At 26.8% G+C, this 27,339-nt stretch overlaps 1 protein-coding gene across 1 annotated transcript in view; it reads right to left on the reverse strand.

Moving 5' to 3' along the window:
- Window positions 1-1,321: 1,321 nt before the first annotated feature.
- LOC100206669 (dnaJ homolog subfamily C member 10) overlaps window positions 1,322-27,339 on the reverse strand; it is a 44,159-nt gene continuing 18,141 nt past the window's right edge. Inside the window, exons 9-21 of the mRNA XM_065799850.1 lie at window positions 27,124-27,246; window positions 23,844-23,933; window positions 23,401-23,520; window positions 23,222-23,330; window positions 20,812-20,945; window positions 20,605-20,724; window positions 17,498-17,599; window positions 12,745-12,900; window positions 12,540-12,673; window positions 8,075-8,270; window positions 6,310-6,447; window positions 6,022-6,177; window positions 1,322-1,583 (exon numbers count right to left, since the gene is read on the reverse strand). Coding sequence (XP_065655922.1) covers window positions 1,560-1,583; window positions 6,022-6,177; window positions 6,310-6,447; window positions 8,075-8,270; window positions 12,540-12,673; window positions 12,745-12,900; window positions 17,498-17,599; window positions 20,605-20,724; window positions 20,812-20,945; window positions 23,222-23,330; window positions 23,401-23,520; window positions 23,844-23,933; window positions 27,124-27,246 — 1,602 coding nt within the window. The 3' untranslated portion in view covers window positions 1,322-1,559. The remainder of the gene's footprint in view (window positions 1,584-6,021; window positions 6,178-6,309; window positions 6,448-8,074; window positions 8,271-12,539; window positions 12,674-12,744; window positions 12,901-17,497; window positions 17,600-20,604; window positions 20,725-20,811; window positions 20,946-23,221; window positions 23,331-23,400; window positions 23,521-23,843; window positions 23,934-27,123; window positions 27,247-27,339) is intronic.

A 27,339-nucleotide genomic window follows, 5' to 3' on the forward strand; every position in this document is an offset into this window, starting at 1 on the left:
TGATTTAAAGTTTTAAATCTACTGATTTGTTTAAATTTGACGTTTGCTTACTTAAAAGTTGATATTATCTTGAAAATTTAACTGGTTTTAGTGATTATTACAATAAACTTCAACCTTTATTCAAAATTATTTTTCTTCTGAGAGGTGATATTCCAGTCAAATTACCAAATTATACCTGGGCATAAAGTCACTTGTCACAATTAAGCCACTATATGTTTTATTGTATCTACTAGCAAATATTGTTGTATAGATATATCGAACCAATTCAATCAAGAATATATCAATTTTTAAATAAGAAACCAAAACTGTGACAGGATATTCTAGATGTCATTTTATAAATACTTAATTTAATTTGAGAGCCGTATTTTTATCGATATGAGTGTCTTTTTTCAGCATACCAAGATATTGTAGAGATTTGGAAACAACTGAATGAGTAATGTGTGCTTCAATTGATGTCAGACGTAAAAATGACTCCTAATTCACGCTCTGTAGTAGAACTATTTAGACATTGACCTATTGATTTGATTATTCATAACTTTTCTTTATACTTGTAAAAAAATTTTTAGTTCTTATAACTTCTTTATAAACTTGATTTCTTTAACTCTTTTTTAATTATATTATTAATTTAACTCAATTTATTTATAAGTTAAATTATATTAAAAATAAATGGTTTATAATCAGGTTTGCTTTATTGTGTGAGCAATGTTATCAAACGACATCACAAACAAAAGTAGTTAGCAGTTATGTTAGATTATCAGTAATGCTATCATTGTTATCTTAGAGGTTGATGCTTCTCCATGACTTTGTTTTATTTAATATTACTTCTGACTTTATTAGTCGTATTCTGACGCAATTAGTCATATTCTGACCAAATTATTGGTATTGCCCAATCCATAGCAGTTAAGATAAGCAGTAGGGATAACTTTCAAAAATAACGTTACAAAAATAGAAAAGAACTTTTAAACCTCTTGACTTTTTTTGCAGTTTGTGGAGTTACTACACCTACACAAGTAAAACCTAACAAAAACAGTAATCCAAGAGCTCTTTTGACAATAACTCAAGAACTGTAATCGAATACTGTGAAAAAGCTTGCTTTGGGGAAGATGTTGGGGAACATTTGATAACAATATCCTTTGGTGAAGATGTTTAACATTTATTGACAATATGGTTTGGGGAAGATGATTAAAGCCAATATTTGTTAGTAGAGGTGTAATAGAAATGTTTTTTAATCCAGATATAAAATCAAAATGTCTAGATTAAAAAACTTATATTATTAGATAAAAAGGTATTAAGAGATAAAAAAAAGAAAAGAAAACAACCATTTATATATTTAGTTATTTGTTTAAATATACTTAGTATAACTATATACAAAATTCACTTTAATTTAATTTATTTTGTCGCATAACGTAACGATAAAACTATAAAGAAAATATCCTAATAAAATATTCCAAATAAAATAAATAAATAAAAGAATACATAAATAAATAAGTGAAAAAATCGGGCATTTAAATTTCCCAGTTGTTACAAATATCGTTAAAAATTGAAAATGCGAATAATAGCTAAAACTCATCGTGTACGAATAACTAAAAAAACAATAACTTCATATTAAACATATAAATATAGTTTCAAATTATTAAAAACTTTTTAAAAGTATTTATCAAGTAGTTATTGATAACGATAAAAATATAGTTCGACTAAATATACTCAGAAAAATGAAGCAAATGATAATTATACTTTACACATATTTAAAAAAAATTTAATGACTTAATTTTCTTATGATGTCTATTTCTAAACTTTGTATAAAATATTGCTTTCGCAGCCGTTCTTAAACATGTCACAGGGTTATTCAAAAAATACTACCAAGATGTATATTCTATAAAACTACATTCTTTTCATACTATCTATCTATATATATATATATATATATATATATATATATATATATATATATATATATATATATATATATATATATATATATATATATATATATATATATATATATATATATATATATATATATATATATATATATATATATATATATATATATATATATATATATATATATATATATATATACACACACACACCTAGTCAGCGTTTGCGAGGATGTTTTTTTTGTTCCCGTGTATTTTTTTTAACTCTTTCTATACTATTTTTATTATAAATATAATTATTAACTTTTATTACATTTTTATTTTTATTTATACATATTTAAATTTACTTTCTTATTATAAAAATATGTTTTTTATATTTATTTTTGTTATTTTTATTTATTTATCATATATTATATTTCATTTTTATGTCATCTATTTACAAAAACGAGTAATTACAATAGAATAACCATATTTAAACTTTGTCGTAATCCTAACCCTAAGCCTGACCTTAATACTGAGCCAAACTAAACCCTCAGCCGACGTAGCAGCACTCCGTTGCGAGTCAGGCTATTTGATAGTCGATGTATGTACTTTTCGTTCTCTATAAAAGTTGCTTACAAGGACATTTTTTTTACAAATAAACCATGCTTACAGGGACAAAAAATTAACGGGTACACTAAAATGTCTCCGATAATGCTAATGCCCCCGTAAGTGTTTGTTTTTTTGTAAAATCTTTAAAATAAAAATCCTTATATAAAAAAAAAATGTCAGCTATCATCCAGTTTAGAACCTTACAGTGATTGCTCCTACTTGCCCTGAATAAACATGGTATCTTATAAAAAATATTTGCATTATTAAAAAATTTTTTTTTGTTATTTATTAGTTTCTAAACCACTATCAGAGACTCGATTCAGCAGATCAGCAGGGTATTTATAATGTAAAAGTGTATTCCTAATATGCCTTGTAGGTGTATTTGAAAATACTTTGTTTTTGAAGTCTCTGAATAATTATTTGTTAAATTTTCAGCATCATTGGTTATTTTTATCAAATCCCTCGTTTATATTTTTTTCTATAACTGTATGAAAAAATCTTAAAAAAAGGTCATTTGTCAGATAATTCGTCATGTTGATTCTTTTGTCAGCACTGTTGTAAAAAAATGAAATATTGCTTGATGTCATGACCTAGAAAAATCCTTTGGGGGTATGATTGTACTATCATTGGTGGTTACTAGGTTATAAGTCCCAAAATCTGGTTACACCGTCCGTGGAAAAAAATCCATTCTCAAATTTGCATAAAATTGCATAAAAAATACAACAAAATATTCAACTCTAGAGCAATAAAACTTAATTTTTTATAACTTTTACTTTCATCCACTTTATAAATTTTGACAGATTGTGTTAACTAAGTTGTTTTGGGAAGAAAAAAAAATTGGAGCTTTTTTTAATTTAAAAAAGAATATACAAGTTATTTGTACCAAAATAATTTAAGAAAAAAATCGAACTTGCTTTTTTATAAATTATTATGATTAAATTCTCAGAAAAAGCTTGAGCATTAGTTATTCAATTCAATTTTATTCATAGATTTAGTATCTGAATTAACAAAAAAATGCCAAATCGAGCAAAAACCCACAAAGAGAACAAAAAGACTGTTTGCTTCTTGTGTCTTGGCAAGGCTAGTCGCTTTTTAACCAGCTTCATGACAGAAAAAATGCAACAAATTCTGAAGCAGCCAACTGACTTTAATGATCCAAAAGTCCCAACTGGCATTTGTGAGCATTGCCGTTCCAACCTTAGGAGACTTGAGGAAGGGAAGCTTCAAACCCAACTACACCTGTTTGACTTCTCCAATATCAAAGTCCGTCGAGTTACAAGAGATTCAGTTTGTGATTGTTTGATTTGCTCAGTTAGCAAAGCAAAGCACAATTCCCCACATCCAGTGATGGCAACCCAAAAACCTAAAGCAAACCAGAGCTCAGTTGAAAGAAGATGTTCTCAATGCTTTTCAATAGTTGACAAGGGTCTTCCACACAGTTGCTCAAAGTCCACTTTGCGAAAGAATTTAGTAGAAGTTGTGTCAAAGGACTCTGATGCAGCTGAAAGAGTTGCAGCATCAGTCATTGCCAAAAAGGAAGCTTCACCCCATGGAACAGTTCTTCTTAGCAGACCAGAGGGAATAGGAGGCCACTCTATTCCAGTTCATCCAGGTAACATTGTATTAGATATTTAAAGTTTTAGCTTCATATTTCAAGTCTATGTAATGCATAATAATGTAAAATCTTTCTTAACTATTTCAAAGGTTCATCTTTAAGAGCAAGAAGACTTTTCAATAAAGAACCAAAACTGACAGCAAAAGATCTTGTTTATATGCAACACAACACAGGGCTGTCCAATTCTGGTGTGAAAAAGCTGGTGTCAACACTAAATTAAGTTGTTTCAAGTCGGATTGTAGAAAAGAACTTCCTCTCTAAGTTTGACCAGTTGAGCAAAAAACTTGAAAATCATTTTACCAAAACTTGGATCAAAGTTGCAACTGACAAGGGCACAAATCAGGTAGATAAACTTGTCATTCACTGCAAAGACTTAAAAGCTCTTTGTCAGCAAGTTCTTAAAACTAGAAACCTCTCTGATGACTACATTATTAAGCTGGGAGTGGATGGTGGTGATGGTTTTCTAAAAGTAAACTTTGGAATCATGGAAAAAGTTTCAGTTTTAAAATCTCCGCCACCAAAACGACTTCTCACCAATTCTCTGGCCAAAGATTCTGGTGTTAAGCATCAGTTAACTGATTGCCATTTCTGAAGATCTCCAGGAAAACTATAACAATGTCAAGCAAGTTTTTGATCTGCTGAATATTGAAAAACTTCCCTTTATTTTGTCCTGTGATATGAAGCTGGCAAACATCATTTGTGGTCTACAAGCACATTCCAGTGCACACCCATGCTCTTGGTGTGACATTTCATCAAAAGATCTTGCTAAGTGTATATCTCTGAGAACTTTTGGATCAATCAGAAGAGATTATCAGGCATTCATTGCGACTGATGCTAACATCAAGAAAGCAAGTTTATTCAGAAACTCAGTTCATGAACCCATCATCAATGCCTCAGATACATCTTTTGTTATTGATGTTCTTCCACCCATGGAGCTTCATCTGTTGCTTGGTGTCGTAAATCATCTTCTACAGTCTCTCTAAAAAATTTGGACACATGCTCCTGAATGGCTGGCGTTACTTCATATTCAACAGCAACCATTTCATGGTGGACAACTGGCTGGAAATGAGTGCAGGAAGCTTTTGAAGAATGTGGATGTTTTAGAGAGATTAGCCCAGAAGCACTCTTTCTTTCCAGCTGTTCCCTTTATTGAAACACTAAGAAAATTCAATGGTGTTGTCCATGCTTGTTTTGGCAATACTCTTGATTACAGCTATGCTGAAAGAATTGAGCCATTCAGAGTCTCCTATTTACAACCTCAGGGCACCACCATCACTCCCAAGGTTCATGCTGTCATTCACCATGTTCCACAATTCATCCAACGCCACAATAGCTCTTTGGGAATTTATTCAGAGCAAGCAACTGAAGCACTACATCATCTTTTCAGAAACAATTGGCAAAGGTACAAGAGACCAAGCAACCACCCAGAATATGAAGACAGACTGCAAAGATGCATCACAGACTTCAACAGCAAAAAAATGGATTAGGAATATTACGAGTTTTGATGTTTTTCGAAAAAATAACTAGAATTGAAACTTTGCTTTGTAAGAATTGAAGAATTGTTATTTACCAGTGAATTTACTGCATAAATATTTTTGTTATGTTTTTGGGATGAATAAAAATTCTTAAAACTAACTTTGTTAGTTACTTACCAGCTATGTATTTAATGGGATTTTATGCAAAATTTGAAAATGGATTTTCTTCCACGGACGGTGTAACCAGATTTAGGGACTTATAACCTAGTAACTACCAATGATAGTACAATCATACCCCCAAAGGATTTTTCTGGGTCATGACATCAAGCAATATTTCATTTTTTTACAACAGTGTCAGATAATTCAATACGTTTGTCCTTTTGGACCAGCTTGACACAAAATAAAATCTTCAAAGAAAAGGTAAAAAAAACAAAAAAAACTTTAAAATATTCAGACATACCATTTCATCAGGGACTTCAGTTTTTTTATTAAAATCACCACCCTTGGAACTACTAGATCCTAGATTTAATGATGCAATGTGATATTCCAATAATTGGGAGCACATATCAAATAAATAATTTGTATCTTGAGATTCTAGTGCTGCTCCAGTGATAGGCTACCAAAAAGATTAAAGTAAAACAAGTTATTGAAAATTGAAAAGTTAAAGTATTTTAAGTATAAAAAAATATTCAAATCAAAATCTTTTGGACCAGAACGCATATTAGTGTCACTATAAGAATTGTCTTACCTGACTTGTTCCTTCTTGAGTTCGACCTTCATAGAAGCGAAGTGAAGGGTAGCTGCGAATTCCAACATCACGACACAAAGAGTAGTGTTCTTGACAATTAATTTTCGCAGTTTGAATAGCTTTTTCATTAAGAAGCCGCTAATTAAAGATTACACACAAATAATACAAATTACATTTTTATTGAATCAACTGACGTCACAATATTACAATAATTAATACTAATAGATTTACAATAAAATACATTTTTTCTAGAATAAAAAATAAATTAACTACTAGCCAATTACAATATGACATTCTTAAGATACAAACTCACCCTAAGAAATTTTAGTATTATATTCAAAACTATTGATTAACAATAACTTATTATGATATTTACTCAATAAAAATTTTTATAATAAACTTTAGCAGACTACTTGATAAATTTTGTTTAAAACTTTATTAATGTTTATAATTAGGGGTAAGCAGAAAAGCTCTATTACCCAGTCTTGCACTATTTCCTCATCTAATAAGTTGGCATAGATGTAAAATTTGTGTTACATGGTTTCTTGCCTATGATGATGTATTTTGGATCTTCTTGACTCTACTCATGGGTTGTTACTTGCATCTCCTTAGTAGTGGCTTTAAACTCTTTGTGTAATCACCGTATGAAGGGATGAGGGTACAGCTCTAAATTCAGTTTAATGCTTCTGAGGCCAGCTGGCAGTAAGGTTACCTAAACTCTGAGGTAGCTCTAAGAGAGATTGATTGCATTAACAGCTGTATAATATCAGAGTATTAACAGTGCCATGTTTTGCATTTGTGTTGATGCTTTAAATGTACATTGTCAAGGCTACAGGAATTAGCAGGAATGAGCCAAACGCACAACTTATCGCTTAGAGTGTTATGCACTATTTGTCAAGTTCTTATGTATAAAGTACCTCAAAATACTAATAGTTAAAAGAACACATCATTACCACTAAATTGTTTTAATCTATCCTTATTTTACCACCAAATTTTTAAATCTATACAAGAATTCGTGGTGTTTGAAGTAACTTTTTATTCATTGAATTATATTTTTTTCAGATAACAATCTTAGAAAAGCATTCTCTGGAACTTTTTTTTTTAAACAGTGAGACAAATGCTATTATTTTTTTTTAATTTACCTTCCAAGGCCGAGAAGAATACTACAGATGAGGAGGCTTATTTAATTGTGGTTATAACCCTCTCTCAACTCTATAACTCCTAAGTGCAAACCTTGACAAACAAGGCCACTGTGAAGAGAAACAAGTTGAGCGTGGTACTACCAGGGACGTGGTAGGGATCAACCTCAGAACCTCTTGCTTATGAAGCCAGTGCTTTACCACTACACCACTACCACCTTGATACTGATTGCTCTTGATATACCAAAGACTTTAGATAAAGTCTGGCATTCTGGTCTTTTTCATAAGCTTGCTTCATATGGTGCATTTGGGAAAGTTTAAACAAACAAAAAACTTTATTTACTATTGATATTTACTGTTAATAATTATCACAATAATGAATGCCAACTTGTTGGTATTTCTATATTGATAAACACCAACCTGTTGGGAGTGAATTTTTTAAATTCAATTTCATTTTATTCAGTATAATTTGTAAATATCTTGAAAAAATTTTTTTATTAATGATTTAAAAAAATTAAATTTGATTTAAAAAATTCAACTTGATTTAATCACAAGTTTTTTAATAAATCAAAAACTATAATCTTAAACTAAATGTACATTCCCAAGTTGTATTTTACACTACATACCTTCCCAAGTTGTTTGAAATGTGGTGCAAATGTTGTACAATGGGAGCACCAAGGGGTATAAAAATCTACCAACCAAGGTTCATCACTGTTTAATATTGTGTAAAAGTCTATTTCACTAAACTCTTTTACAACTGTAGGAAAGTACTCAACTGCCCAAATGTACAACGAGTTAAAATCTCTCCAACCATTGTAATGACTGAAAGAAAAGAAACTTTTTTACAAAAAATTACTAAAGAATTACCTTAGAATGTTTTTGAACACTAATTTTTTGTAATTGTTATTCAAATATTTAAATATAACACATGAAAAATATAATTTTCATAAATAACCCAAACATTCTAAACCAACACAAATTTTTTAATCCTAGTGTTTCAAATTTTATATTATTGGTTTGAAGTTTTTTAAAAAAATTTATTTTAGAAAAACTAATTATTATCTGAAAGTCCATGCAAAAAACCCTGATCACTTATTTATTAGAGGTGTATGGATATACTAAGGAGTTTAATTTTTAGCTTTAAATTCTTCTTTAACCCAATAAAACTATTTAGGCACATTACCCATCTAATTAATACCCAGACCCACATTATATTTAATTAGGAGCATGGAACAGTAAATGACTGAGGCCCTTATTAAATATGAATCTTGTTACAACCCTGATTCTAGCTAAAATATAATGTATAATACACAATGTGTTAAACCCTTGCTACTTATTTACATACTGTATAAGTATATAAATTTTAATTGAAACTCAAGTAAAATATTATTAATATAAACACATAGAGTGTGTATATAAATAATATACATAGATAAAATGAATAACATTTTCTACCAACAAAGAGAAAAATGACAAACCATTGTTTGTTCATTGGGATGGCAAACTACTAAATGACATTGTTGGAAATGAGGTTGTAGATTGGTTGTCAGTTCTAACCTCTGGCAGTGGAGACAATCATGTGTTTGGAATGTCAAAATTAGATCATGACACAGGAAAGAAGACTGTAAATGCATCAAACTTACATAAAACACAAGTCGTAAAAAATAAGTTTTTTATGACGTGTTTTATGCAAGAACCATTTTATACCAGAAGAAACCATTTTATACCAGAACAAAATATGGAGAAAGGTTTTTTATGGCGTCCTTATTTAAATCATATCCTTGAAATCATGTTGCAGTGGTATCCATGGCTTTGCCAGTTTGATCAGGCCCTGACATTCACTTATTCAAAAGATTTAAACAAAACTAGAACTATATTGATTAAATCTCATTGAATAAATTAGAAAATTATCCACAACAAGAAAAAGAAAAAAAAGTTTGCAAAAAAACTCGATCAAGATCAACCTCACAATGATTACAAAGAATTGAAACTAGTACTCATCTTGCATAGTGGTAGTCCAAAGACTACCACTAAGCAAGATGAGTTTGTTGAAGACAATCCAAGTTTTGAAAAGAATGTTGAAGACAATCCAAGTTTTTCACTTGGATTGTCTTCAACATTCTTGAGAAAACCAGTAAAAGGTCTCTCAATGAGATTTATTTGAAAGCATACGAATGTGAAATACATATGCTTATCATTAACTACAATATTTAGTAATATCATTAACAACAAAGTTGTTAATGTTATTGCTAAAAGAGGAGTGAATTTGATTGAAGTTTATAAAAATTAATTACCAATTACAACAGAAGCAATACCTATTACAAGTTGAATCAAACTATCAGAGGTAACTATATATATATATATATATATATATATATATATATATATATATATATATATATATATATATATATATATATATATGCATATCTTTTGAAAGTATCTATTGTATTTAATATACTTTGTTTTTCAGTAAATGGAAGACAGGAGAGTGGTTATGATAGACCTACTCAGAACTTTCACTAATTAAAAAAAAAATGAAAACGTGATGCTACTCTACCTCCTTAGTATTAAGGGAATTAGCCCAATCTCCCAAAACATATATATATTTAAATGAAGAAAAAATAAGTTTGTATACATAGTAGCAAACAAAGAACAAAAGATTAGCTAATCATAAAAGTGTTGTATGGATTGCTATGTTTCACAACTTTCCACTTAAGGGTGTAAACTTTTTGTTTTTTGGGTGATTAGTATACCAAGATTTATATGGAGTTTTACATAAGCCAAAATATACTTTTCTTTGTAATCCAGTTTATTTGACAACAATGTGACTTGACAGATGATGTTCTTCATCAAGCACTGATTGTTCATAGAGCAGATGGATTTATTAACAGCAGACTTTTTGAGGTTTTTTTTATTGTTGCAATATCCAACATTTAGATTAAAGACTATAAAGCTTATTGAAAACGAATGATAAAGTTGCTCACCATCAAAGGTGGATAAATAAATAATTAAAAAAAATCAATGTTTTGTAATTTTATAGAACGAATTTTTTTAGATCTCATTCATTTAGTTGATACCAAGTGATTAAGACTTTGGTATAACTCAAACAGAGGTAAACAAAATTTTACTCAGAGGTAAAAGAAGATTTACTTCTTCAAACAGAGGTAAAAGAAGATTTACTTCTTCAAACAGAGGTAAAAGAAGATTCACTTCTTCAAACAGAGGTAGAAGAAGATTTACTTCTTCAAACAGAGGTAGAAGAAGATTTACTTCTTCAAACAGAGGTAAAAGATGATTTACTTCTTCAAACAGAGGTAGAAGAAGATTTACTTCTTCAAACAGAGGTAAAAGAAGATTTACTTCTTCAAACAGAGGTAAAAGAAGATTTACTTCTTCAAACAGAGGTAGAAGAAGATTTACTTCTTCAAACAGAGGTAAAAGAAGATTTACTTCTTCAAACAGAGGTAGAAGAAGATTTACTTCTTCAAACAGAGGTAAAAGAAGTTGAACAAATAGTTAGTAAAGTATTTTTTTTTAGTATAAATAACAAATACAAATAATAATAACAAATATGAAATAAATAAGTTATCAAATAAAAAATTTAGAATACATTTTAAGCAACTTGAATCTTACAAAAAACTTAAAATATTGTTACATTTTAATTTTTGAGTTAGATTGTGCTAAATTGATTTTAAGTTATTTTAAGTTATTTTAAGGTAAAAGACAATTATTCAAGTTTTCTAAATATTGCAGAAAATAAGCTATTTCAGTAGCTATATTATTTAACTCGAGGAACAAAACTGGAGGGTTTCAGAATAAATTTTAAATAAGCAAAAAAAAAATTTGTTGAATCTTATGACTAACAACAAATGTTGTTTTACCTTATGATTTAGTCATCAAATTTTAGCTTAACCATGCTACCAGTTAAATCACACTCAGAAAATACTGAAGATCAATTATTATATTGCAATTTGATTTACCAATTAAAAAGTTACCAATTAACTTGCTAACTTGGCAAAAATTTATGTTCACCTCCAAGCTACAAGCTACAAAACTACAAAAGAACGAAAGTTTAAAGCTTGAAAATTAATACAAAAAGAACATATTCAACTTCTACAAAGAATGTGGAAACACTTCTTTTTTTTTTAAATTTAAGAGTTTTTTATACTACATCTTGATGAGGAGCTCATGAAGACTTTCACCAAACTCAAATTCAAACTATTATGATATCCTGAAGACTTTATACCACCTATATTTTATATGATATTCTCAAGACTTTATACCACCCAAATTAAACAATTATAATATCTGGGATTGACATTTTATTCACATAATCTTTTATCCCTTTTTTTCCTAAAATCTCAAAACAAGACAGGGTAGTCTAAAATCTCAAAACAGATAAGCAAATATATAATCAAATTTAAATAAATACTAATCAAATCTAAATTCAAGAATAACTTATTCTAAAAACTAAAAAAAGGAACAGAGTTCATTTTATTATAACTATATGTTTAATAAACTTAAATTAAACTTTCATTCAAATCAAATATTTATTTGCTTTGTTGTGTAAATATGTAGTAAAGCATTTAAGTGATCATAAGCCTCCTGTTCATTTTTCCTATTCATTTTTTATTATTTTACATTATTTTTTTTGTATTCTAATTTTTGTAATAGAATAAGCTATTGTATCAAAATTTTCTGTCAACAAATTCACAATTTAAAAAATTTTCTTAAGAAAACAAAAAAGTACAACAAAAGTAACAATAAGTTATAAACAAATATTTTGACATATTCAAGTGATTTTCTTGTTATTTGTGTCTTTTGAAAAGCTGCTTTTGTCGTTGGTATATCTTTTAGAAAACTCTTTATTCTAATTGTTTTATTTTTTATTTTGCAAGATTAAAGTTGTATATATAGAAAAAAAATGGTACAATTCCTAATCTACCTTTTAACAATTTTAATTTTTTTAAAAGATTTAAAGTAACAATAGTAATACAACATTTTTTTCAAAAATAAGCTCTGGCTTTATCTTCAATCTCATAACATGAAAGATATATAACTAAAACAACTTCCAATTTAAAAACTTACACAAAACTCTCATGACCTTCTGTATAATGTGGAAACAGCCTTATTGTTGGATAACTTGTGATTCCAACTGATTGACAAAAAAAGCGATGTTCATCACAGTTTATTTCTCCAACTAATGCTTCTCCTTTTAGTTTCTAAATGATTTATGCAGTGATTTGAATAAAGTTGAATCTATGTTTATTATTAAAAAACTAACAAATCTTACTTTTGCTAGTTTCGAATAGGCTGGTGCCATTTCATTACAAGGATGACACCATGGAGCATAAAATTTTAATATCCACGTTTTTCCAATTGGTTTGACTTTAATTTCTGCATTGAAAAATTCTGGTGTTATATGTATAACAGGTGGACTTTTTATGTCCTAAGAGTAAAAATGACAAACAATTAATAAAAAAAATTAACTAAAAACCGTCCAAAATGATTTTATATGTTTTTATAGTTTTTATACAAGAAAAAAAAGGTTTTTTTTGAAAAGGTTTTTTTATATAACTTGAATAACCTCTTTTTGTTTATTAATTTGTTATTATTAATTTGTTATTATTATTTTAATTATAAAATAATACTGAGAAACAGAAGCATTAAAAAGAGAAGACATGATGATAAGGTCTCTATGTAAAAATAATCAAGTTTTTATAAACTGATTCTGAAACCAAATATCTACCATAATAAAATTAAAACATTATGTATCCTTACTAGATGCAAGCTCTACCATCAGCTTAGTTAAATTTTTTTTAAGGAAAACCTACTGAATAATGGTGGTGCCATGAAAAGTGCCTTTTATGAGATTAAAAACCTGAGTTTCGATTATTAAGATAAAACAGACAGGACAGTTTTTTGTGTTTTGAGAAAGTTCCAGTAGTAACTTCAGAATAAAAGGCTTGTAATACTTTTAATTTCAAGTATTTTTTTTTTCTTCCTTCAACAGACAGTAACAATTTATAACCTAAATAAGTATATTTTTTTGCAATAACATTTGCAACAATGTAACTATAAAATGTATAAATATAATAATAACTATGATGTAAACATATTTTATAAAATATAGGGTGTGGCAAATTTTGATTGTCGCAAATTTGATTGTCAAAAATGTTAAAAAGGAATAGTGTCGCAAATTGTCGCATGATTGATTGTTGAATAACAGAATAAGGAATAATGTTGCAAATGAATTTAAGAAATAGTGTCAAAAACAAAAAAAACGGAATAGTGTCACAAATGAATCTAAGGAATAGTGTTGAAAACAAAAAAACAAATCAAAGTTACTTTTTTTGGAAACAATAGGTATAATAAAAATAAAATTAAAATAAATATATATTTGTTTTCAATAATATATATATATATATATATATATATATATATATATATATATATATATATATATATATATATATATATATATATATATATATATATATATCAAACAAAAATGTTAACAATATTTTGACAACATCATGACAAAACGTTTATTGCAGCAAACACGTCGAATGGAACTTTTACACTTTTAAAAGTGATTTTTCAATTAATTGCTTATAAGTCATAGTTCTTATATAAATATTGATCAAGATAAAGTTTTTTATCCGACCGTATAAAGTTTGTAAGATTTTAGAGGTGTCAAAATGGACCCTTTTTTTGCCCCTAAAATTGCCCCAAAAGGGATACTGTAGCGCAAATCAATTGGGTTTTTTTTTACACCCACCCAAAGACTGTGCACTTTCTCTCTGCCAAATTTCTGCATTATACTATTTTTGTCTGGGTTTGACCCTATTTTTCGCTAATTTTCTTCGACTGCAGTTCCATTTTTACTATTTACGACACTATTCTGTTTTTACTATTTGCGACACTATTCTGTTTTTACTATTTGCAACACTATTCCGTTTTTACTATTTGCCACACTATTCTGTTTTCAGTATTTGCGACACAATTTCTTTTTTATGTTGCTTCCTCCTTGATCTGGTGGATAGGATGCACAAATACATGGGGAAGTAACTTTTAGAGACCTTCATTATTGTTTAAATGTGATACTTTAAACATAATTTACACAATTAAGAATTATATCTCAAAGTTAAAAACAATTTATATCTTCCAAAATAATGCTGAACTAAGTCCAAGTTCTGACTGCTAGTTAGCAGTATTGATTCACAAGTTCTGTCTTAAAGAGAGGATGATGTGTCTTGTTTTTGCTGACTAACAAAGAAAGAAAAAAAATTCTCATTTAATGACATTTCCTAACTGTTGTCTTAAAGTTCAAACTTGCTGACTGCAGGTCCAAATTTGGCAGCTAATTTTTGAATAACGTTTTGGGGTCTCTACACCACCCTACACCACTCCTCTAAAGACGGCCCTGTTAATACTAAATTTTTCAATAATTTCAGACAAATTTAAAATCTCTATTCAAACTTAGTAAGGTTTTTTAAGCAAATTTTTTAAATTTTAGAATATCAACTTAACAAAAACCTGAAAAATCAAACTTATAAAAAATAAAAATAGAGCAGTAGAGAGGTTTATTTTTTCTTTCTACTGTAGCTTAGATGAAGAGGACGCTGTAATGGTAAAAAAAAAATGGTCTTAAATTGTTAAAAGCAAAATTTGATGCAGATTTTAACCTTATGGTCAACGAGTTAGTAGGCATAGATTACAATTTTTGGATTGCCAACAAATTATCAGATGAGGACATCATTACATATGTTTCTGAACATGGTACTATTGAAACAGAAGAACTATTTCTGACAATGCTACAAAGTCAAATTTGAACAAAGCAATGCATGCTATCACTGTATGCGAAAATTACAGTCTTTATTCTAACTGTGATAGTGAGATAACTTGACAAATGCTCTTAAAGACAACTGTGTCATTGACATGAACTTACAAGCTCAAAAAAGACATTCTATAATTACTGACGTTTTTTTAAAAATGCAAAAGTTTAAAACAAATAATATGTATTGCATTTAGGCATAAGAAACACTATTTGTTTTTTTGTTTCATTTTTATTTTTTATTTTGACAAGAATATTTAAAAAAAAGTCAACTTACTATAATTGAAAATCACTTTAATTTGAACTTTTATTTTTCCCCATAAAATTAGAATTAGAGATATTGTACTGAAGTTCATTATCCTACCTTATTATAATAAGATCAGACTTTGAATTTGAGAGAGGGAATGTTAAACTTATCTTTGTAGATCACAAACAATGAGTGATTTGATATATAAATATTTCCACATATGGTTATTAATCGATTTGCCTATTTCTTGTTGATGACAATTATCTACTGATAAATTTTTTTTGAATCAGAATATAATCAATGCTAAGATTTAAAAATGAAACAGTCATATTTAAATTAGTCTTAAATATAAAATAAGATTCAATTTATGAGATTCAATGAATAAAAAATAAGATTCAATGGATAAAAACTTTGAAAACCATTAATATTTGTAAAATTAAACCAGATTAAAACAACTTGGTTATTTTTTTATGCTTATCATAAGCATGATAAGTATAAGCTTGTTTGGATACAAGCAATGACTCTGCTAAATTAAATAAGAGCTTTAAAATAAGAACACTTATTTTAAAGCACTTATTTACAAAATCGTTCACAGTATGAGTATGCTATTTTATTTACAAAATTGTTCACAGTATGAGTATGCTATTTTATTTACAAAATTGTTCACAGTATGAGTATACTATTTTATTTACAAAATTGTTCACAGTATGAGTATGTTAATTTATTTACAAAATTTATAGTTTAATAATAAGTAGAATAAATATTAAAAAAAATTTAACATAAATTTACCCATGTCACTGATTCCCTGATAGTGTAATGCTAATGTAACGCTTACATATTAATCATGCATATTATTACATATTAATCATGCATATTATTACATATTAATCACGCATATTATTACATATTAATCACATATTTTATTTTAAAGCGCATTAATTACTTAAAAATTATCATGCTTCAAAACAAATTCATTTTATTATTAACTTTGTAACTTATTAAGTTACAATATTGTGCGGTGCAGTGATTAATCAAATTCTTTGGATTCCTTTTTCTTTTTTATATTCTTTATTAACTAATTGTTGTTAATATATTAATAATAATAAATATTAATATAATAAAAGACACTGCGCTTAATAAATAGTTAAGTAATTCAGTTAATAAATAAAATTAAATGCGCGTAATACTTTTTAAGTGCATTTAATTTTATTAACTGAATTATTTAGGAATAAGCAAAGTAAGTGACTTATTCAAAAAGTCATAAGTAAACACATACCGACTTATTCGATAGGCGCAGTAGAGTGAACATATACTGACTAAGATGTTTAGCCATAGAGGCAGCACATACATCAATTGATTTATTTAGCCATTGGCGCAGTGAACATTCATCACCTTCGGGTTTTGGTTAGAGAGTTAGGGTACTCGTTTAATGAGTTTTTAACTACTTTTTTTACAAGTTTAGTCAACTTTATTATATTTTTTAGCAATATTTTATTACTTTATGTTCCTAACAGTGTTGGCTATGGCTTTAATTAAATAAAATTATTTAATTAACAAAAATAAATTATTTTCTGCGCTTAAATTAGTTAATCAATTAGTTTCATCATACGGTGAAACATTTTAATATCAATCTAATAATGTTTTGCTTTAAAAGAAAGGTGTTATTGTTATGCTCTTAATATAGTTTATAAAGTAATTCTTTTATGAAATTTTTTAACTTAAAATTTTTTTTTTAACATTTGTTTTCAGTCATTTAAATTGTTAATTTTAATTCTTTTTCACTTATAAACACTCATTAAGTATGCATAATAATATATAAGATTTATTTGCTTTCACCGGCTTCACTTCACTTCTAAAAATAAATATCATTTACAAGTGTAAAAGGTTGCTAAAAACGGGCGCCCATGAACTTTTTAGTATTAAAAAAATAAAACATTAATTAATTAAAATATTAAAAACTACCTCTGCATATTCAATTATTTCCTCTGCTGTATGATAACCACTGAAAATATGAGCTTTACTCAAGTTATAGAATATTGATGTTGGATAAGAGTGAATGCTTAACTAAGAATAAACAAAAATAATAATTTTTTAATTTCATTTTTACAGAACTATAGAAAAATTTTTATTTTATTTAATGTGGGAATGACACAATGGATATTTGCTAAACTGAAAAAGTAAAAAAGTTAAACAAATACATATATAAGTTATTATTATTAAGAAGTAATTTAAATATTTTAATCATGTGATGCAAACTTTTTAAAAAAATATGACTACTTTAAACCAGTTCCATTTGATCTGGTTTTAAAACAAAAAAAGCATGACTAAACCTTTTACTAGTATGTAGAATAAAGTTCTTTCGTTTGTTGCTTTTTGATCCAGCTCACAATTAATAATATAAGTATAATCATTTTTTCATTTAAAGGGTTTTTAAGTTAATTCAATTTTTCATTTAAATTGTTTTGCAAAAAAAAATAAAAAAAATAAAAATAAAGTGACAGAAAAAAACTTTAATAAGTTGAATGATTTTTTGATAAGTCTTTGTACATTCTCAAATTTATTTTTTGAAAAAAAAAATATATTTTGTATATTCTTAAATTTATTTTTTGAAAAAAAAATATTTTGAACAGAATTAGAATAATTTTTTTTTTAATTTAAATTTTTTATAATTCAGTTTTTATTTCACTTGATTAACATTTACAAAAAAATGTTTCTTCTTTTTAACATTTACAATAAAATGTTTCTACTTTTTAAACTATTTTCAAGAAAAGAAAAAAAATAACACCTTCATAAAAATATACAACTATTAAAAATTTTTTTAGCTTAAATAAAATTTTCTCCCTCACTTGCACTATCTTCTAAATCTGATGTTACTGCAGTTAGATCTAAGTTTATTTTGATTTAAATTTATTAATTTACAATTATTGTAACCAAGCATTAAAAACTCACTATCTTTTTTCAAAATTTCAAATTCAAGATTATTTAAGAAAATTTTAGGGAAATAAAATTCTCTTAAATAAATAGATTTTTAAAAAACAACTTGCGTATTTATACAAAGAAAACAACTTGTGTATTTATACAAAGAAAACAGTGTGCATATTTATACAATGAAAACAACTTGTGTATTTATACAAAGAAAACAACTTGTGTATTTATACAAAAAAACAACTTGTGTATTTATACAAAGAAAACAACTTGCGTATTTAGGATTTAAGGTGAAATTAGACACAAAAACATTCTGTATTTTTTAGAAAGGCCAAAAAAAGGAGGTAAATTATGAAAGATGAAAAAAAAAAAGTAAAAATAAAAAAATCGTTTAAAAATTGCAAAGGTGTAAAAAATTGCAAAGGTGTAAAAAGCAATTGCGATTTGCTCAATTTGAATGCTACAAATTGCAAAATTTTAAAATTATCATGCTAATGTAAATTTCCAATTTTTATGCAACTATTTTGTACTACTGTTGTCATGGTAATAATAAATTTTATTATACTTATCATGGTAGTAATATAAACATAAGAGAATTTTTATCAGATGTTAGTTATTTTTAACATTTAAAAAAATAAGACAAGAAAAATGAGAAATTAAAATAAAAATGAGAAAGTTAAACTATTTTTATGACACAAAAATCAACAACTATATATAGTGCTAACAGTGTTAATTGTAGTATATCAATAATGGAAACCTTAGCATTTTGACTAAAGCTGTTAAGCATTTATTATAGTATTAGGATTTTATAGAAACCATGGTACTGTTTCATTTTCAAAAACTCATTTTCATATTTTTTGATTGGTCATTTTAATTTTGTACCTTTAAAGCTATATCATTAAAGGTTGCTTTGCTTTTCACCATAGCTCCTTTTTATCCCTGAATCTATGCTTTTTCTGTTATGTTTTCTTGTTCTGTTTTTTTCTGTTGCTTATTTTGGCTTCATCTTTTTTCTTACATTTCTAGATTTTTTCATATTGATTTGACTGTTTTATTTTTCAACTGATATTTTAGGTGCCAAATATACTTTCCATAATAATAAATGTCATTTTCTTTACTAGATAACAACTATTTGTGATGATACTAGATTTTTTTAATTTTAGAGAACTTGTTACTTGTACTGAAATTATAGTTGGCTTAAATGTTATTTAGTTTTTATTAAATAAAACTGCTGAACAATTTTTTAATTTTCAACTATTATTTAAAATAACAAAAACAATTTTATACCAGACTTTTTTTCATCAATGTATATAGTTACCAATATAACATTATGGATTGATACAACTTAAAGTAATGTAACCAATTTTTTTAAATTTTATTTCTAATCAATAATGTATGGTTGTAGAACAAATTAAAGGTGGTTGGCACCATTTCTTGTAATTTGTCATTTTGTTAACCACCATTCTGTTACTAAAGTGATTCCAATAAATCATTGCTTTAATAAAATTTGATCAAAATAAAATTTTATTATTTTAATTTTTAAATTTTTAAATGAGTAGCTAATCATCTATTATTAAATCATAATGTGCATTATTTATCTCTCACAACAATGTGCATTACTCATCTCTAACTATAATGTGAATTACTCACTTCTCACAATAATGTGCATTATTCACTTCTCACAATAATGTGCATTATTCATCTCTAACAATAATGTGCATTACTCATCTCTCACTATAATGTGCATTATTATTTCTCACAACAATGTGCATTATTCATCTCCCACAACAATGTGCATTATTCATCTCTCAACTCAGTGCATATATTCAATTATAAATGATTAAACATATGCGATTTAACAATTAGCGATTTACAAGCAGATTTAATATTTTCAAGCAATAAAATAAAACATTTTAATATATATTAAGTATTATTTAATAGCAATAAAATAAAGAATATTTAATAAAAATAAAAAAGCTTTCGGTAGTTTAATACATAAAAAATACATGACATTTGATATGCAACTACACATTTGATAAACATTGGTATAATAAACAAATAAACTTATCTTTTTAAATGTTATATTTAAGAGTAAAAATAAAGTAAAAATAAAATCTTTTTTTTGCTTCTATATTGATAATAACCTTAACACAGAGCTGATGATGAATTGTACAGTCAACAGTACCAAAATGTGCAAGTTTACCACCAATAAGTTTGCCAGCTTTACGCCATTCTGGAAGTAATTTCATGCAAGGTGGACACCACTGTGTAAAATAAATTTAATCAAACATGAAATTTAAAGCAACTTACAACTTTATAACTAATTTTTACTTGAATAAAATAGTGCTTACCGGGGCAAAAAAATCTATAAAATAACTGTCTGAGCTCTGTGATATTTTCAAGAAATCATCAGGACCCATTACTCTTACATTTGATGCAAGACTTTCACGGGCAAAGTTTGCAAGATCATGTGCAAACATACGACCTAAAAATAGTTAAAAAAATAACAGCTAATAAAACCCATTGAATAGTTAAAAAATAATAATAAATATTTAACACTAAATTTATTGAAATAACTAACTTTGCTAATAAGAAAATAGTTAATTATAAGCTTAAAATATACTAGCAAATACTTCAACATAGTGCAAAGCATCTTCTGTATACATTGTTGCACCATGTACATTGTTGCACCATGTACAAGAGCAATGAGTTACAAACATATCAACTTTAAAACTTTTGTTAAAAAACTTTTGAGTCAAAATTTGCTGGTAAGGTTGTTATATTTATCATAAAAAAGCTTTACGACTTGTAGCTACAATATGATATGTATATGTAATATGTGGTATTTTTTTAAAAAAACATTGGAGAGTAGGGTGTAATTTTTTGATTAATATTATTTTATAACTTTATTCATTGTTATTATATTATAAAATATTTGATATGCAAGGCTTTTTAAAAAATTGCTGTATATCATCTGTTACTTTAAAAAATTATTGTATATCATTTGTTACTGCTGTTAATACTGTTAAAAGCAATTTATCTAAACAACATGAGTGATTAATTAACAGAATTTTATTACATAAATTAAATTAATAATGTATAAATAAATTTTATCACATTTAATTACAATTTTAAAATTTTAAAACTGCTTTTATTTTTCAAATTGATTTTGAAATTAATTTCATGTGGATTTCAATCAGAATAAGATTAATAAAAAAAATTTAACAGATTTTAAATGTTTTTGTTTTATAAGAAAAATTGTTCATAAAGTACAAAAAAAAATTTTTCATTTTCACTAAAAAATACTTTTTAGTTTAAAAAGAAAAAAAAAAAAATTTTGTATAAAGTAAAGTTACACCACATAAGCTAAAACTACAGAAATCAGAAAATAAATTTTTAAAAATCTGTTATTAATTAAATAACCAAATATATTACAAACCACATGAGCTGTGTTATTTATTTTAAACATTTAAATTATAGTTATTTTAAAAATTCAAGATCTTAAAATCTTAAATCAGAAATTTAAGATTTTAAATCTTAATTTAATTTAATTTAAATTTAAGATCTTAAATCTTAAATCAGAAATTTAAGATTTTAAGAATACAGAAATTTTTCTTGTAGTTCAATTATTTACAACTTGGAATACAGTTTTCTTTTAGCTATACTCTAATTACAGTTTATTAAAAATACTCCACAGTTTTAAAAAAACTGTTTTAAAAATCTAAATGCATATGCTTTAGTTTTTTGTTTTTTTTTTACATTATTTACCTCCCCAAGGCCCGAGGGGGCCACTACAGTCGAGGAGGCTACTAATTTTTTTGATTTTTCTAATTTTTTTGCTCTTATTTGCGGTACAACTCCGAAACACAAACCCTGATAAGCAAGGCTGCTGCATGGAGAAACCAAGCTGGCCTCTAATAAAAGTTTTAAAGTATTAAAAAATACTGCACAGCCAATTACTCAAATTCATTGCTGATACTGCTTTTTCCCAATGTTTATATTAACTCCTCATCTCTGTTTGTTTGTCTGTGAAAATCAATTTTTAAGTCTCTTCCTGATGATAGATTTTCTTCAAACTTTGCATACATACTCTTGCTTAATAAGTCAATTAATTTAGTTAATTTTAATTAAGTTTATTTTTTATATGGAAAAAAGAATTTTTAAAATAAGTATATTATTTGTTTCCTACTTATACGCGCATTTAGCTTATTTGGATAAGTTGACGACTTCTTTAACGGAATGTCTGTGGTTCAAGACCTGCCTTTCCATGAGTTTTTTTTGTTTTTTTTACACACGCATACAGCCGAATGTTAATAAAGTAAAAAAAGTAATATCAGAAAAAATTGATTGCAAAATTTGTGTTTTAATAACATATAAAAGCGTTGAGTTTTAAAAATTCATTTTTAATTTTACTTGATCTCACTTCAATTGTTTTTCTGTTCAAACAAATACCATTGAATAAACTTTTTTAGCCAGAAATTGAACCAAAATTTTGCAATAAATTTTGACCATTTATAACCTGTTTTATAACTGTCAATGATTAATTAACATAAACTTATTTTATCCATTGTATATCAACTGCACAACCCTATTGATTAGTTAAACAGATTACCTAATAATAATAATAATAATAATAAATAATCGTTAATCTGTTTATTTCTTTAAAAAAAACAATTTAATGAACTATAGCAAAAAAACTAATCAAAATATTTTATGAAAAAAATTTAATAAAAGTATTATGTTCATGTAATTGACAATTACCATGATGAATTTCATAACCAATTTTTTTATACAATAAAACTGTAGGATATTTATTTATAAGAAACCTCTGACAAAGATCTGCAGCTTGTAAACAGTTAACATGGCCAATCTAAAATTAAAAAATAACATCTAACATCCAAAAAAATGTATTCAAATATTTAACAAAACTAAAAAACTACATTAATAGTTTGAAGTAAAGCTTCTGTCTTTCGTAACTCATGATTTTTGTGATCATCACGATCAGTAAACATGAAAAGCCATTCATTGCTTTTGTTTTCTGATATATTTCGCCGAATTTGCTATAAATGTTTTGAAAAAAAAAACATGTTAATGATAAAACATAATAAAACTGATGAAAGATAAAAAAAATATGCTAACAATAAAACATGATAAAACTGATAAATTATAAAAATTATAAAAAATGTTAATGTTAAGAAAAAAAATTATTTGGATTTTACAAATTCATTGTCGATATTCTTAACATATAAATGATGCTACTTGTTAGATACAGTACAATTTGTTTCAACCAAAGAACAAAAAGAAAAACTAGAAGTATGAGCCATCATTATATAATCATATTATTAAAATAAATCTGATTGTACTTAAATTTTTTTAAAAATACCTGAAATATGTTATCATTAACTTGGAGTGGTATAGGAAGCAAATCCAATACTTCACTTACTAATTCTTTTGCATTTATGTTAACAATTACCTACATAAAAATATTTTCATTTATTCTAAAAAGTATGTAAAAGAAAGAGAAATTTTTTTCCAGTTAATAGTAATTATTAAAATAAAAAACATTTACTAACAAGAGGTCATCCATAAATGATGTCAGTGTTTTTTCTCAATTTTTCGACTCCCCCTCCCCCCTTTGTTAAACTGTAAATTTTTGGCTAACCCCCCCCCCCCCCCGTTATATAAGATGTCAGTTTTTGTGTACTCCCCCCTCTAAAAAACAAGAAAAATGCTTAAAAACCATTGATTTTTTTTCTTACTTAATTATACATTTATATAATAGTAGATCTCATCAAATTATATTATATAATAGTCGATATTTCATTAAATAATCTTCCCATGGGTTGTTGAAGTGATCATCGATTGAAATAATAGGTAGTGAATGCTCTCCGCGCTGTAAAAAGATATCGTATTCTTGAAGTACAATCAAATTCATTGCGTCAACTTCATTTTCATCTAACGATACAGCAGTTTCCGAACTCTTCTGCAAGGTAATGACTGCCAAAAATTCTGTCTGACGCTTGGCAGCAATAGGAACAAGTTGGACCCTTTTGAATAGAGGGAGTGTTATAGCAGAAGAATGGATAGAAGTGTGCTTTTTCAACATAGCTTGAGAGGCAAAGTAGATATTGCACTTTTTAAAGATATTCTATTATCAAAGCACTGATATAAAATATAAAAAGCACTACGTCCTTCTCTTTTGCACGAATGTAAAGAATGAGCAGTTTGAAGTCATTAATGGTCACTAATTTCAATAATGGAATGTGCACGTGGAAACACAATGTGAATACAAAAACGCGCAAATAAAATAAGAATAGAAAATTAGAAAACCGTTGTAAGAAAATTGAAACTGCAGAGTATTTTTAATCTTGTGAAAATATCAAGTAAGATTTATTTGATTTATTGTTTGTAATATTCCACACATTGTTTGTAATAAAAATAAATATTAATAATAGAGTAATTTTTAATATTAGTTTTAGTTCATAGTTTAGGTTTTTTATTAACTATTATTTATTTTAAACTCAAATTTAAAACGATTCTGTTGTTTAGAATGTTCGCAATCAAGGACATTCGAAAAGGAAACAATGTAATGATGTCAATATTTATTAAATGGAAAGTTATTATTCTTATTTATTATTATTTCAAATTATTCTTGTGTTATTTTTTTAAGATAAAAAAACGTAATTTAAAAAAAAAATTTTAGAAAAAAATTAAATAATTAATTTGAATAAAAAATATCAAGAAATATAAAAACCATTAACCGTTAATTAAGTTTACAACGTAACATTTTAAAATACATATATCAAAACAACGAAGCAAAACTACATCACTAAATTATACTTCAATACTAAATCAATAAGAAGTTTTTGTTTGATATTATTTTTTTATAACATAAATAGTTAAAAATAAAATTGCGATCTGACAATATACAAGAAGTTTGGAAGTATAAAAATCTACTTCGTTGAAGTTGTTTCATGAGTGTGATACTAATTCAAACATTTTATGACAAAAGAATTATGTAAAAAATAAAAAAAGATATAAAAAATAAAAAGCTTTTTATGAGCATCGCCTTCAGCAATTTTCATGATCGCGCTCGCCGACATTATCTCGAGCGCACATGATCACGCTCGATGAAAACTTATTCTAATTTTACGAGCGCGATATAATACGCTTGACGATTTTCTTCATCACAAGCCCTGAGCTTGTGTTTAGCAGCCACGACACAGTCGTGGTCCAGGAGAGTTACTCTGTACTCCAAATGCATCAACAAAGGCGCCTGTTTTTTGGCTGCTGTGATTCCAATTGGCACTCTGGCCTTGTCGTCTTGGTTAATGAAACACACTTCATCTGGCCCTAAAATAGAACAAACTTCTTCCACATATTTTATTGTTGAACTGCAAAAGAGTCCGTCAAAATGTTTTAAATAAGATTCATTTTGAGGACTGATCAATCTAACAGGGACTGTTTTGACGTGCCTTTTGCCTTCTAATGTTCTATAACTTCTCGGAAGTAGACGAGTATAGAGGGGGCTCTTGCTGATTGCAAATCCAATTTTGTTCATCTTGGATGTCAATTCGTCGAGAGTTTTAATGCTCTAAATAATAAAGAAATATATTTGGATATAATAAACTTTTTTACAGAAAAAGGGATTTATTTTGCAAATTATATTAAAATCAAATCTTGAAATTAGTTGTTAACATTTCAAGGATATTTACAATAGTGCAAGTACTAATTAAGAGTAAAATTCTAACAAATACAATTATTAACAAACATAGCTAAGCTATCATTATGCAAAGAACCTCTGACCGATGTCTTTCATCAGCGGACAAACCATGAAGAACAATATCCATAATTGCCTTCAAAAGAAGAGGTTGATCCACTTCTAATGACGGTCAAATCTTTCTGATTTTTAGTTTTTCTTTGACTTCTGGATGCTCCAAGCAGATTTCCTCCATTTTAGCTTTTTTCAGTTCTCTAGTTTTCTTCTGTTGAGCTTGATCATACTTTTTTTTGGCCAGTTCTTTACATAGATGAGCTAGTTTCTTCTTTTTCTTTTTCAAATCAACTTTTTACAATCAACTAGAGAGCAATTAGAGTTTCGTATTTGAAATAACGACAATTTAATTTCAAAAAATGACAAATTTATGAGTTTACTTTTATGAGTTTACTTTGAACCACATTTTATAATCTGCTAGGGAGCAAATAACGATTGTGAATTTCATATACAAAGAGTTAATATTTCTAACATAATTTGATTCGCAGTCAAATGGTAAAATATTAATAAAACGATAGTAATTTTTATTTTACGTTAGTAGTTCTTATTTATTTAATGTCTCTGGGAAACTTATTATATTAATTTAAAATATTATATTATAAATAATTTGATAAAATATAATATCAAATTCCCCACATTTAATATTAATTTCCCCACAAACAAAACATCATTTCTATACCATTTAGTAGATGTAAATACCGTTAAAATATGCTCATTAAAACTAAAAAAAAACTTAAATTGACATCATTTTGGCTTCAACACTGCCCTCCCCACTGTCAATTAGTGTCAAACTTTCCAGCACTCTCCCCCCCCCCCCCCTATATTTACTGACATCATTTATGGATGACCCCCAAATAAATAAAATAATAATAAAATAATATAAACTAACAGATCCTTGAGTATTTTTTACTGATTCAGCAGAGTAAAAATAAACCCCACTTGAATGAGATAACTGTTTGCAAATAGATATTTCATTCTCACAATTAACTGATCCAACATTGACTAGATCTTCCTATTTAGAAAGCAACAAAGAAATTCTATAAAAAAATATACTTTTCTAAAGTTAACACAGTAATAGCAAAACATAAAGCTAGTGTTTGCAATT

Source organism: Hydra vulgaris, chromosome 06, assembly GCF_038396675.1.
Source record: "Hydra vulgaris chromosome 06, alternate assembly HydraT2T_AEP".
NCBI classification, from domain to species: domain Eukaryota; kingdom Metazoa; phylum Cnidaria; class Hydrozoa; order Anthoathecata; family Hydridae; genus Hydra; species Hydra vulgaris.